Here is a 14443-nt window from a genome sequence, read left to right as displayed (position 1 = left end):
ATAAAAACAGGAGAACAAATGATTTTTCTGCTAAAATATTTATTGTAGTCATAAATTAATCAGCTGCTCTCTCTATTGTGCTTGATTTCATTTCATATTTAAAACAATAAAAAACATAAAATTCCTTGCAAACATTTCTCATGATTTTCAACATAATCAGTTTTTTCCCTTGTCCTGACTGATTTAAAAAATAATAGTAAAACCCACATATTCCTCCAAACTATTAAATTTGATTTCACAGATAATTCCAAGTTATAGCACATTTTTGTTACAATTAGTTTGTTTTGCTGTCTTCATTTTTACAGCTGGCCAAAGTCACTTCTCCAAGTAGAATCACAGAATTTTTAACACTGACCAATTAGAAACACCTTCATAAAAGAATTAAAAATGAAAGAAGTAAAAACTATTACAATCCCTGGACATTCCTTCATAATAAAGTAAAAATCATAAGAGTTACTCTGAGAGCATGAGCTATTAAACTTTTCATTAATAACGTACATTCATTGTCTATATTCACCTTTCTTTGCTCAGAATGTTTCACCATTTAGTGAGGAAACATTATCTGACAGCTAAAAAACAAGACACTGTTGCAGAAAGTGCAGGAAAGCAGAGTTTCTAAAGATGCTCTTCCACTGCAGCAGTGATTTTCTGCGGTGCGATCTTTATTGTGACCCCGCTCCAGGTGCTGATGTATGGAAACAACCTGTCGGTGAAAGTGTGTGTGAAGGTGTGTATGTGCGTTCCAGTTTCTGCATCTGAAAACGACAGCCGTCCTCCATCATAGTCCAGGAAAAGCCGGATCCTTCTTGGGTTTCCCTTCATAGAGACGTCAGATCCCGGATCTGTTGGGGAAAGTGTTTTGTATTCTCCTTTGCAGAACATGAGCCTCCACAGTCCGGACCAGATGACGCCTTTCCTCACATCCGACCCCGCTAGCACACCCAGAACGTAGGCATCGTTTTCTCCTACCTCTACCTCCCAGCTGTGACATCCTGAGGTGAAACTCTTCGAGCCAACGACAGAAATGAAGTGGTTGATCCTCTCTGGATTGTCAGGAAGTTCCTGTTTTCCCGTGCCCTGAGTCAGACTGGTCAGATCGTCGGACAGAGTGAGGTCTGGATGGGCTGTGTTTGGATCCAGGACAACAGGAGTGAAGGAGATCATGTCCTTCATCTTGCTCCAGACGTTGAAGCTCAGGTTTCCCAGATATCTGGCCTCATCGATCAGCGCTCCTGAGATCAGCTCCGGATCATCAGGAACCGGCTGCTGCTGGATTCTCTCCAGCGTTTCTTTGTAATTCAGCAGAAACTGAACATTTTTTGCTCTCAGTTCATGCTCTGTGGTTTTAATTATTCCTGACAGATCTGAGATTTCTTTGCTCAGCGCTCTGATCTTCTCCGCCATCATGTGACTCTTCTGCTCCTCTTCCTCCCACAGTGCATTCAGCCTGGCCTCCTCCTCTTCCTCCAGAAACTGGTGAAGCCTCTTAAACTGCTCTTTGATCTTCCTCTCTGTAGCTTCAGCCTGAGTTTTGATGTGACCTGCAGTTTGATCACAGTTTCCCTTCACTTCATGGATGAGCCTCATCCTCTTTCTTAAGGGCTTCAGGGAATCCTGCAGGGTTTTCTTGGCCTGCTGTCCGGCCTCTTCGGCGAGCTGGAGCTTGTGCTCGCTGTGCGTCTCTGACTCCCTGCAGACGCGGCACAGCAGCTGCTGCTCATCCACACAGAACAAGCTGAGTGTTTCTGCATGTAGACTGCAGAGCGGCTCAGAGCCTGAAGCTCTCACCTCGTCACACGCCATCTTCAGAGCAAAGTCAGGTGGAGGTTGTGTCTTTGATGACCTTCTCTTACAGACTGGACACGCAGTGGTTTCTCTCTCTTCCCAGTTTGTCTTTAAACAGGAGACACAGAAGCTGTGCTCACATGTCAGAGTTACTGGAATCTCAAAAGTGTTCTGGCAAATTGGGCACAGAAGCTCTTCCCTTTGGTGTGAAGCCATGACTCTAGACGTTCCTCTGAACTACGCAGACAGTTTCACTTTTGAATAAATCTTCTAGTTCTTGTTTTCCAGCCGATCCGTTTTGTTACCACCTGCAGCATCCCTGGTGTTCCTTGAAGCATTTCATCATCCTTCAAGAGAAACTCTTGAATTTGATCTCAAAGTCGAGGTTTTTGTCTTCTGTTGGTTTATTCCAACGTCTCTGATAAGGAAATCAGCAGTTTTACTTCCTGACTCACCTGAATGCAGGTCAGGGAGGAGCTTTTTAAAAAAAGCAGGAAATGCCAGCCCCGCCTCCTGGCTCTGATTGGTTGTTTTGCATTTCTTCAGCCGGCAGTAGCAGCTCTGGGAGGAAGTGGAGATCGATCTTTTTACAGATTATCTGTCTCATGTTAAACTGACATGGTGACAGTTTTAACCCATTAAACATTTTATTTATCAAGATATTTTTGTTTACTTAATTTGTGCTTCTGGTTATAAATTCAGATTCTATCAGCTGTTTAAGTTCAATATGAAAATCATTTTCATTTTCAGAAACTTCTGCTCAAATTTTGACAAAACGTTACAATAGAAACGATATTCATAACAAGTTGGTGCATTTATTGTCAAACACAAAAACACAGAACATTAGTGATTGGCTCATAATAATTACTGTTAAAGGATGAGAAAGAACCTGCATGTCTGCACATCCAGGAAGCAGAAACACTTTGAACAAGTCAGAGAAATGAAATATGAGATATGAGATATAGAATGACGCCGTTTGAGCCTAAACTAGCAGTTATTTCTACTTGGATTAGCATTTTGATGAGCATTGTTGTGCAAATTAATATTTTCTGAACATAAAGTGCTGCTTGATATTATTTACGTGGTTTTGTTCTGAGAAAACATCCGGTAGCACTTTATGAGAAGGAGTGAAGAATACTGACATAAAGCATCAGAAACATGAAGGAGTCTTTATGAATGTTGATAACTGTTGTCATAAAGCATCCAGTTGGTGAATAATGAAACTTTTAAAGTTTCAAAGTTGCACTAAAACCTGCATTAAAAGTGTCATTATTTACCAAACGATACTACAGTTATAAACATTCATCAAGACTCTTTCATGTTCATAACAGCTGTTATGTCAGTCTGATACACAGCCCTTCTAACAGTGCTACCAAACATCCCATACAGGTGTGTGTGTGTGTGTGTGTGTGCGTGGGTGTGTGTGTGTGTGTGTGTGTGTGTCAGTGCAATCACCTGCTAATGAAGATAATAACAGTAATAACAACAACAACAGACGCACTGAGACACGAGTCGCGTTGAGGCGGGGAGCAGGAGCAGGAGGAGTCCCGTCAGAGAAACAGTCCTGGTCCCGGCCAGGAGGAACAGCGCACCCTGCAGGAGGAAGGCCTCATGTCAGGTGACGGCGTTCAGGCTCTGGCCGCCCTCCGCCGGGGTGAAGAACTGCACTTTGGGCGGAACCAGCCCGGAGTTGTTCCTGCGCAGGCTGCCGCCGCCGCCGCCGCCTTTCCGCATGGAGTTGTTGCGCCTCATGGAGTTCCGCTTCCTGAGGGAGTTCTGGTGCGACAGCTCGCTCTTCTGCAGCGTCTGGATCAGGATGTACGGCTTCTCGTCCAGCTCCCGGGCGCTGCAGCTGGGCGTGCTCACCTTCAACAACAGCAGCTGCTTTACTTATGCTAATTAATGTAGTAATTATTGAATAGTGACTAAAAACTTTCTAAAAGTTTATATTTCTTACATATTTAGTAGATTTTCTGTGCCAGACGTTCAAGTTTGACCTAAAGCACTCACTTTAACCGTATTGCCGAACTTGGAGTAGTCCACGGAGTACACGCCCTCCTCCTCCGTAACGATGGGAACGAAGCGGTGGCCCCACTGGATCTCCTCAGAGACGTAGGAGGTCCGGGCCTGGGTGGTGATGCCCGTCGTCTCCACGACTCCCTCCAGGATGACGATCACCTCCAGGTCGCTGCACTGCAGCTCCATGGCCGACAGGTCGTACAGCGGGCTGAGCAGACACAACATTTACAGGAAACACAAGAAAAAATCCAGTTTTATATCAAACATGAGAGGAAATCTGCAATACCGTCCTAAATTAGTAATCAATCAGAGGCGGCTAAGTGAGAGTAAAACGACTTCAACATATTGTTACTGGAAATTACTCGAGTAAAAAGTCTTTGATAAAAGTTACTCAAGTACTGAGTAACTGATCAATTTATCAATCATTTAATATTTAAAAGTTACATCATCAGATGGACCAAAATATAAAGTCAAGTGGAAATGTTGGTATTTTAAGTGTGAAAATGACAATTTATGTAATTAACAAAATAATAATAATAATAATAATAATCAGGCCAAATAATTTTTTCCAAATTAGTTTCTTTCAATAAAAAAAGTGAAACTTTACCAGAAACTGCAGGTGTCTGGTGAATGTTTGGTTAAAACATGTTTGTTTTTCATTCAGTGGATAGAAAATCCAGAAATTTTACTGAAGTAAGATTACAGATACTTCATAATAAAATAAAAAATAAAAAGTACAGCATAGTAAAAATACACCTAAATGTAAATTTTTTCTTACAGTTATGTAAGTAAATATGACTCTGTATTTTATTGATTTCAAATAGTTCAAATATTTTTTGTTTCTCGTTTCAGAAAGTGAAACTAAACATTAATTGGATTTATTAGAGATTATTAAAATATTCTAAGCCTTAATTTTTGTTCAATTACAGAAAATGAAAATCTAACATCAGGATTTCTGCAGGTTTCACCAACTCAAATTTAAGACTTTTTAAAGACTATTAAGAATGAAATTTAAGACCTGTATTTCCTAAGTTTCCTCATAAACAACAACAAAATTTAACACTCATAAGTTAGCCTTAATGTATTTAAGGCTAACTTACTGTTTTTACTTAATTTAAGACATTTTAGGGACTTAATTTTAGATATATTAATTTATTCAATTCAAGACTATCTTGTTAAATTTTACCTGTGTACACATAATTCTTTACGATATTCTGATATTTTGAGAAGGAAGAAAAAGTCGCCGCAGCTAAACTCAAGTTTAAAGAGGAACTGGGAAATGGAGACGTAAAGTTTTGCGTTGAACCTGTTTTTGTCGATGACGTGGCAGATGATGAGCGGCGCCAGGAGGAACAGGCTGTTGCTGGCGACGGCGCTCTCAGTCTGAACGTCGATCTGATGGATGGGGATTATCTCGCCCTCTGGAGTCGTCGTCTTCCTCACCACCTGCAGGCCAAACCATTTCAACCAATCCTAAAACATTCCCTTCCTTCTGTGCAGTTAAAAGTATATCACAAACACAACAGATTAAAAATAACAGAGCTTGGAAAATATGTTGGATATATGCAACATCAACCTTTAGCTGTCAAATGTTGGTGAAAATGAAAACAAACTTTATCCATTTCTTTGCTCAAATGCTAAAAGTTCATTTTGTTTTTGTGCTCTGGATAAAAATAATCTAAACCCACCTAAAAGAATCCATTACTAAATGAATAAATTACTCATTCAAATTACACTACAGTACATAAATATTATTAGCATCACGCCGCTAAGCTACCAACCCGTAACGCTACGCTAGGCTAGTTAGCCGTTAGCATGCTGCCCTGTTAAATGGGTTCTGTTTCCATTTTTGTTTCAACAGAGGAAACATGTTTCTAATTAAACAAACTAGGTCTGTGAATTGTTTTGTTACCAAATGATAGTTTTATTATGCAAAGAAAAAAATGTAGGCAGGGAGAATATATTTAGCTAATGCTAAAAAACTAGCAAAACTAAAGTTTTTACATGTGCTTTTCTAACAAATAAGTTTTAAACTGAGCTAAATGTTAAAATCCGATATTTTTATATTATTCATATATAAATATAATTGCAATGTTTTGTTTCTCTTTATTTATTCAGTTTTTAATATTAAAGGACAAACAGAAAATTGTCCTTGTTATGTGGTTTCTAACTTCCATTTACTATCTAGATCCAAACACCTACAAGTATCAAAATACATAATTAGTAATCAAATGTGAATTTTATTTGATGTAAAAGACGGCCAGATTTTCTATATGATGCTCTTTGTGTATCTCTGTTGTCCATTTTATATTTCCAATAACAAAAAAGAAAATAATAAAAGTATTTAATTATTAAGATTTGGCTAAATTATTTTTTTCAATTCCAATATTCTTCACTTTAGTGTTGAATGAATATAAATATGTTTTTAATGTTAGTTTGTTCTAAGAAAAAGAGCTACAATATTGTTACTAGGTACAAAATACTGTCAACCAGTTTAATCCTCAGAGATTAAAGGAGATAATCTAAATTAACAACCTGTAATCTGACGGTTGCTCCGATAATCATGCTCTTCCTCAGATCTCCAATGCGAATCATGAAGCACAGACGGTTGTTCCTCACGGCGATAACGGCGTGACGGCTAAAGATCAACGTCTCCGCTCGGCGGTTCGACTGAGCCGTCTTCATAAAGATGCAGCCTGAGAACGGAGAAACGCCCAGTAATGTCCAACTCTTCTAGTCTGATTGGTAGGTCGTCTCTGCATCAGCAAATTAATGTTTCTACCCAGCATGACGGCGTTGATGATGAGTCCCACTATGTTCTGCAAGATGAGGACAGTAATGGCCGCCAGGCAGTGCTCTGTTATCATCCGACCTCCAAAGCCGATGGTCACCTGAACCTCGATGGAGAACAGGAAGGCTGAGATAAACGACCTGGGAAAAGAGAAAACACTGAGAAACTCAGACTTTTTAAACCAAAAATCCCAGTAACACAAACTTATCTGATTATTATTTTAATAAGACTGTTTTACACAGAAAGATTTTTTTTTTTTATCGTTGGTGCTGTTAAATGTGTGCTTTGTATTTTTCTGCATCATTTACCAATTCCTTTGATAAAACAAAGGAATTGTTTTACCAAAGTAGGTAGAAATGACCTAAATCTCATGGTTCTACGCCGTGAAGTTGTGTTAGAATACTGCATAAACAGCAAATTATCATCTAAAGTTGGAGTATTTTGGGTTGGAGTTTCCATTTTAGATGTTTCAGTTCAATTTAAGAGATCCTGCATTCTCTTAAACCAGTGGGGAAGTTGGATGTCAGAAGCTGGCTCCCGAGATGTTACATCTCTCTGGTAGGGAAGGATCCTGAGCTGGTGAGCGAAGTCAAAAGGTTCCAGCTAGATACTATTGGACTCACCTCAACGGGTCTGGAACCAATCTCCTGGCGAGGGGTTGGACACTCTGCTGCTCTGGAGTTCATCACTCATCGGTTCCTACCTTGACAGCCATATATTGGAGTTTATCCAAACAGTAGTTCAGATTACTCATCCTTTGTGGAGTCCTTGGAAGGGCTCCTGGTGAGCACTCCTGCCAGGGACTCCCTTTAGTTGCCGGGGGACTTCAACGCTCACATCAGGATTGACAGTGAGACCTGGAGGGGCATGATTGGAAGAAATGGCTTCCTGGATCTGAATCAACCAGTGTTTTGTTATTGGACTTCAGCACTCATCATGGATTGCCTGTAGTGAACACCATGTTCAAGCATAAGAGTGTCCATATGTGCTGCAACTGAATGACCGACTTTGTTGAGGTTTCATTTGATCTTCGACTGCATTTCATCTTGGACACTCAGGTGAAGAGAGGGGACAAAATTGTCAACCGATCCCTACCTGGTGGTGGAGGATGCTGGTCAGTCCCAACCTCTGCTGCTGAAGCCAGTGAGGTGGTTGAAAAGCTTCTCAGTGGTAGGGTGGATTCACACAGAGGTCCTAAAGGTTCTGGATGTTGTAGGGTTGTGTTGGTTGACATGTCTCTGCAATGTCAACCAGTTCCCCTGGATTGGCAGACCTCTTAGTTGGTTCCTCAATTTAAAAATGGGGACTACAGAGTGTGTTTCCACTACAGGAGAATCACACTCTTAAGCCTCCCTGGTCAAGTCTGGTCAGGGGTTCTGGACAGGAAGGTCCACTCGATAGAACCTCGGATTCAGGAAGAGTGGTGTGGTTTTCATCCCACAGGGTCTTGGAGGGTGTGTAGGAGTTTCCCCAATCAGTTTACGTGTTTTGTGGACTTGGAGAAAGTGTTGGACCGTGTTTCTCAGGAAGTCCTAGGATACTCCAGGTCATTTGATACGGGCTGTTAGGTCAGATCATGATCTATAGTTTTTCCTGGAGTGTGAAATGATAGGGATGAAGCTCAGCACCTGAAAGTCCTAGACCACGGTCTGTAGCTGGAAGAGGGCAGAGAGCCTTCTTCAGGTCGTAGAAGATCCAAAGAGTTTAAGTATCTTGGAGTCTTGTTCACAAACGAAGAAAAGATGGAGTTGGAGATTGTAGGACAATGGTGATGATGGTGGGAGGAGTTTTCACCAAATCGGTGGGTTGCCAGTTTGATCCCCCTCTGTCAGAAAATAATACTGTACAAGTAGAGACTACTACCATCAATAGGCAGATTGGTGCACCCATCGGCTTTCCTATCCTCATCTGGGACAATTACATCAGAGTGAACAAATTTAGCAAGACCTGAAAACAGAACCCTGTGGGACACCAGTTTACAGACAAGTAGAAACATGGCAAGATCTGGTTAAAATAAACCACCAAAGTTAACTCACAATACCATTATTATTATTATTGGCTGTAATTATTTGTGTCAAAGCCAGGAGTTTGTTAAATAAAACCAGAACCGTTTCTACTTTCTTCTCATTATCATTTTTGAACTGCGTTGTTTGAGAAAATAAAGTTGAACCACAGCTTTTCCCGAATTTTCCAGTGAAAGTTAGTTTGGATTTGGGCCTGAGATTTAGCCAAATACGATTATTTTTTCATTAGCAGCCAAAAGAAACGAACATAGAGTTCAATATCCTCATCACAAAGCAGAGAACATCAAGAGAAGTTAAACAGGTGGAAGAAAATATGCTGAAAAGTAAAAAGATTCTGAAACCTTTTGGGAATAATCTATTTATTTAATCTATTTTAACAGGCTGACTTTTTCCCCTCACTTTCCTCTGCTGCGTATTAAACGGAAAGGGGGAGAAAGAAAAGGGAGGGAGGAAGAGATAACTTACACTAAACCTACTTTCACTGTTCAAGTTTAACTTTTTCACTTTTCTGGCTCTTTGAGAAGTTTCTTACTCGACGTCGGTGACGCAGTGGGTCTCGTTTTTCCGCGCCGGGTCCATGTCTCCGTGCGCAAAGGCCACCAGCCACCAGCTCATCGCGAACAGCAGCCAGCTGCTCACGAAGGTCGTGGTGAAGATGACGAGCGTGAAGCGCCATTTCAGGTCCACCAGCGTGGTGAAGACGTCCTGCAGGAAGCGGCCCTGCTCGCGGATGTTCTTGTGCGCCAAGTTGCACGAGCCGTTCTTGGCGATGAAGCGCGCCTTGTTCACGCGGTCCCGGAACACCGGCTTCCGCGGCAGCCGGGAGGCGAGACCCGGCAGCCCGAACTCCTCCGGGATGATGCTTTTCCTGGCCAACATCTCGCTCCTCTTCCTCAGCCGCCCTGAAGCCCAGATCCACCTCACTCAGTGCGCCTTTACGCGCGGAAACATGCCGAAAATGCGCAAAAGATTAAAACGTCCCGAGTTGGGAGCAGCGCGCCGCCTCTGCTCCGCTCCTCTGAGGGCTGGGACAGTGTCCTCTGTCCTATTGACGTCGTCCAACTTCCAGAGTCCAGACCCGATCAGGACTGGAAGCTGCTGCTGCCTTCAAGGACTCCACCAGCACCGTCGGAAATCATACAAATTGCGCGTAAAAGAGGAAAATTTTGATTATAAAACTATTTAGCTATTTACAGCGTAATAATTTGCATAATTTTGACTAGTTATGGACTTTTAAGAACCGATAAACTAACTAAAACTCATATCAGAAATCAGTTTATTAAGATTTTCTGCTATTCAGTGGCCGATTAAATCCACATTTTCCACATCTTTTTCAACTGAAACATCCAAATTATATTTATTTTTGATGTCATAGCTTTCCTTTATTTCATTTACTATAATCTTCGGAATCGACCAGTTTTCTCTTAATCTGGCCTTGAATGATGATCTGCAGAATTTATTTCCTGCTCTTTCATAAACCATGAACTAAAGGAAATCTCTATTTCCGGCCTATAAACTAATTTCAAATTGAACACAAATCTTATAAACATTAAAAACAGCATAAATAAATCGGAATACATCTAAACAGACCTCAAATAAAGCCATAAATAGAAAATATTGGCATAGAAATAAAACAAAACTGCTTTAAAACACCCGCACTCCTGCTCGTGTTGCGTTTTGCCTCCAATTATTAAGAAAATGAATCAAAAATAAAGCTAAGAAATGAAAGCATGACTCATAATTATGTAACATGATGCCAAAAACGTCAAAACGGGTTTTAACTCTCAGTTCTGTAAGAGCAATTCACAGATTTAACGCCAGAGGGCGCCATTCCGCAGCGTATTCCATATCAGCCTGCTTTCTGAGTTTCCTCCTTCAGGATGGAAAACAAAGAGTCTGACTTTACTTAAAACTGTTTATTATCATTTCATGTGTAAAAAAATAGGCACAAATAATAAATCATTGTTTTATATTACTAAAACCCTTAGATATGCAAACAGAATTGACATATGCTTATAAAAATCATATAAAACTTGCATTTAAAGTCACTAACAGTCGAGTGAATTCAGAACAAGTGAGACTTTCTGCATAGAGCTGCTGATGTCACCGATTTTTGTTAATTAAGTCACATTAATCTGTTTCATCTTGCTTGTTTTCATTGCTGCCGTTTTCACAGACAGTTTGTTGTGTTAAAAGAATCCAGCAGAGTAAAAATGCAAACAATTTGATCTCAGCTGCATGGATAAAAAATTTAAAAAAACGAGAACAATGTTTAGAAGTGAGGAGGAAAGGTTGAAGTGAGAAGATTTTAACACGAGTGAGTGAAAAAACAAACAAACCTGGTGATGTTTGACTTGAGATGAAACATCAGAAAAAACTGAAATAAACAATCTAATAAACCTGGTGTTTTCTCCTGACAGAAGAGAAGCCATAAAATAATAAAAATCATATAAATCATATAAAAACAGTTTAACCAATTAACCAGAAAACAGAGACAACAGCAACGTTTCCAGAGAGGTGAAAAGATGTTGCTAAATTATTATGAAATAGCATAAAACTAAATAATTATAATTTATTAGTAGTTCTGACTATAAATGGGTGAAATGTCTATTTTAACTTTGTTAAAGAAAATAAGAATTATTTATATTTAAAATATCATAAATAACATAAATGTTTCCAGGTCTGTTTGGTAAATATCTAAAATATTTGATCAGTAATTAATGCTCTGAAAATGAGGATTCACCTATAAAAAAAGCACAAAGGCCAACAATAATCAGATTATCAGAGCATAATTATTAACAAACAGGAATATAAACACAATGCAAATTTCTTCCAGAAATACAATCTTGCTTTTTTGTTTTGTTTTTTTAATATATAAAATGCTGGCAGCTGATTAAATTGGCCATTAGAAAGTTTTTAGTTGGTAAAACAAAAGATGCAACAAAATGTCTCTAAGTCACGAAAAACTTTCCAGTAAAATCTTGGTAAAATTTAACCAACCATTATTCATGGAAGCTTTCTGCCAGAAAGTTTAACTTTATTTCTAACTAAATGAACCTGAACTCATTTAAAAAATCATATTAGAAAAGTTTTAATCAGACTTTACAGAAAATCACCTCTCCAGGTACCAGAAGCCGTCGTCCCTAAAAGGAAACAGAAAACGTTCAGCAAAGCATGACAGCAGACAGACAGCAGGGTCAGCGGCTGCAGGGTCAGCGGCTGCAGGCGGAGCCGCGGCTGCAGGCGGAGCCGCGGCTGCAGGGTCAGCGGCTGCAGGCGGAGCCGCGGCTGCAGGCGGAGCCGCGGCTGCAGGGTCAGCGGCTGCAGGCGGAGCCGCGGCTGCAGGCGGAGCCGCGGCTCCGGTCAGTTCGCACTGAAGTCTGCACAGAAATACGACCGAAACAGGCTGCAGGTTTAACAGACTGTTTTAGTCTGGAAGCTTAACAACAAAATAATAAAATGATGCAACTTCAAATATTTAAGTTGTATTATTTTAGTGGTGGGACTACATTGAGGTTTTTAGTAGAGTTAATTTCAGGGTCTGTAATCAATTAATTGTAATAATCAAAACCAACACATTAACAAAATAAACTTTTCAATTAAGAACCTTTTTATTGTCAAATTATTGAATTAAATGAGCTCACTAACTAAGATATTTATTGTTTTTAATCTGTTCATGGAGCATCTTTAGAAATGTGGACGCTAACATTAGCATTACCAACACAATTAGCATTAGGATTGAGTAGCTTCGCTGATTGGCTAACTCATTTTAGCACAACTTGAACACAACCGTTCTTTGTAATTAATTAATCAAAGTTAAAGTGTTAAAGTACCAACTCTAATTTTCTTATATATTATGTCCTCCCCTTCCTGATGCCACCCTGGACAACTGCCCATATCAAAACTGCTCCATTTACCCACCAATATAATCCTGAGGAACCAGTTCAGTCATCTCTATCAGTCGTATTTCTGTGGTAGAACCTTACAATAAACCTAAGAGTAAAATAATAATAATAAAAACTTCCTTCACAGTGAAAAAAACTGCATGAAGCACCAAACACCAGCCAACATTCAAACCTTCTGAATTATTATTGCTTAGCATCTGTTAAAACTGATAAAAGTGTAAAATGTTACAATATGTAAAAATTAAACAGTTTAAAAACAATGAAATCACAAAAGGCCCTAAAAGCACAGAGCCTGTAGATACTCAGCTAGACAAAGAGAGATAAAACAACTGGGGGCTCGTCCGGGATCTTCAGGGTAAATTTCACAAAATGTTTTAAAATCCCAAGAGGCACAAAAACCAGTGATAGTAAGTTTTAAAACCTTAAAAGAAACACTGAACTCATCTGGGACTATTTAATGTGGCGGATTAACGCACGTCTTCCTGAGTGTGTTTGCAGTTGAAAGATGCTAAATCTCGGATTCTAACTGGAGTAATCCAGCCTTTGATTTTTGTAGAATCTGCTGAAAAGAAGAAATAAAACAAAATAAATTTAATTAACCACATGTCAGTCTTAATCTTGGAGCCATTATTATTGGTCGTGAAACAAAGAAGAAGAAGAGTTCGTAGAGAAATATGGACAAAATTCTAAGTTGCAGAAGCCTGTCAACACTGATGGGTCACTCCCGCTAATCGTGGAGCTAATTAAAATAAAGTTCGACATGTGAGTGAAGTTTTGATTGTTGACTGTTCGGCTAACAACTTTGAAGTGGGATGAAACTCTTTAGCCTATGCTGCAGAGTTAGCAAAGCAACTATAAATCTGAAACCAGGAGTGAGAGGTTTGTTTCACATAATCTTTCCCTGTAGCGCAAACAGAAGTGTGTGATGACAAATGTGATCCAGTTGAGGTCGATATTCTACGATGTAGCTCATGTTATTGACACATGGCGCTTCAGTATTAGCATTAAAGACCCTGCTGGTGTAGCTGTTTAGCGTTAGCAGAGCTAATGCTTAAGATTAGTGATTTAGGGTTAGCGCAACTAGCTTTTTAGTTAGCACTGCCCACGAGTGCTTGTTAAACTAGCTACTAATGTTGGACAAACTTATAACCACACAAGAAACTACAGTGTTTAACGTAGTAATTTTATTTTAATTCTCCACTTTCAGGTTTAATTTAAAAAATTATTTTTTTGTAGAAAATTTAGGCTAAATTATCTAGACTTTACAGTAATTTGGGGTTTTAATCTAGTAGATCTAATTACTAACAAACACCTGATAATTGAGGTTTTACTGAAAACCCCATTGATGCTCAAAACCTTTAGAGATGATTTATAAAACTAACTGAAGTAACGAGACGTCTGTGTTTAACGTGAGACTTTTCCTACAGATTGTGAGCATGATGGTGATCCAAGATGAGATTAACTGGATTAACACGACTGTTTCAGCTTGTCCACAGCTTCCTGCTGTATCATCGGTTTAGACGTGATGTTTCTGTTTGTCTTTGTTGTAAAAATGAGTTTGAACTAAAAATCGAGAGTGGAAATTAAAACCGATCCGTCGGTTGTTGGAGTCTACATGTCGGCTTTGACAAAGGAAGCGAACATCCCGTCTTCCTGCTCCAGCAAAGTGTCCGGTGTGTCGTACTCCAGGATGTTTCCTCGCTTCATCACAATGACCAGATCAGCGGTTAGGATGGTGTGGACTCGGTGCTGCAGACACACAACAACGGGTTAGCTTCCTGTTTCAGCAGGACAGCTTCCTGTTTCAACAGGACAGCTTCCTGTTTCGGCAGGTTAGCTTCCTGTTTCAATCCATTCATCCATCTTTTCATCCATACTTTGCAGATAAAGAAGAATAGAGTTTAATTTTTTCTGTAAAG

General features: G+C 39.7%; 3 protein-coding genes across 12 annotated transcripts in view; all 3 read right to left on the bottom strand.

Moving 5' to 3' along the window:
• Nucleotides 1-19: 19 nt before the first annotated feature.
• LOC116736869 (nuclear factor 7, ovary-like) lies at nt 20-2471 on the bottom strand. The gene has a single exon (XM_032589710.1). It carries the CDS (start codon nt 1999-2001, stop codon nt 616-618), a length of 1386 nt encoding a protein of 461 aa, XP_032445601.1. The 5' UTR covers nt 2002-2471; the 3' UTR covers nt 20-615.
• Nucleotides 2472-2580: 109 nt separating this feature from the next.
• On the bottom strand, nt 2581-10430 carry kcnj8 (potassium inwardly rectifying channel subfamily J member 8). 2 transcript variants are annotated; one of them, XM_032589711.1, is made up of 6 exons: nt 9152-10430; nt 6587-6735; nt 6340-6500; nt 5111-5250; nt 3796-4012; nt 2581-3651 (listed from the first exon to the last, which is right to left on the bottom strand). In XM_032589711.1, the coding sequence occupies exons 1-6, from the start codon at nt 9496-9498 to the stop codon at nt 3400-3402; spliced, it is 1266 nt and encodes a 421-aa protein (XP_032445602.1). In that variant the 5' UTR covers nt 9499-10430; the 3' UTR covers nt 2581-3399. The 2 variants fall into 2 exon arrangements, with proteins under 2 accessions (XP_032445602.1, XP_032445604.1); XM_032589713.1 differs by having other exon boundaries at nt 3535-3651; nt 3743-4012.
• Nucleotides 10431-10520: 90 nt separating this feature from the next.
• The window catches only part of abcc9 (ATP-binding cassette, sub-family C (CFTR/MRP), member 9), a 47034-nt gene continuing 43111 nt past the window's right edge, over nt 10521-14443 (bottom strand). For all 9 annotated transcript variants that reach the window (XR_004342690.1, XR_004342693.1, XR_004342692.1 and 6 more), the window contains one exon: nt 10521-14273. Coding sequence is in view for 1 of the 9 variants with exons in the window: in XM_032589705.1 (XP_032445596.1) it covers nt 14136-14273 (138 nt within the window). In the remaining 8 variants the exon portion in view is untranslated. The remainder of the gene's footprint in view (nt 14274-14443) is intronic.

Source organism: Xiphophorus hellerii, chromosome 17 (assembly GCF_003331165.1).
Source record: "Xiphophorus hellerii strain 12219 chromosome 17, Xiphophorus_hellerii-4.1, whole genome shotgun sequence".
In the NCBI taxonomy this organism is placed as follows: domain Eukaryota; kingdom Metazoa; phylum Chordata; class Actinopteri; order Cyprinodontiformes; family Poeciliidae; genus Xiphophorus; species Xiphophorus hellerii.
Note: the sequence above shows the minus strand (reverse complement) of the source record. Positions and strands in the feature narration are given on the sequence as shown.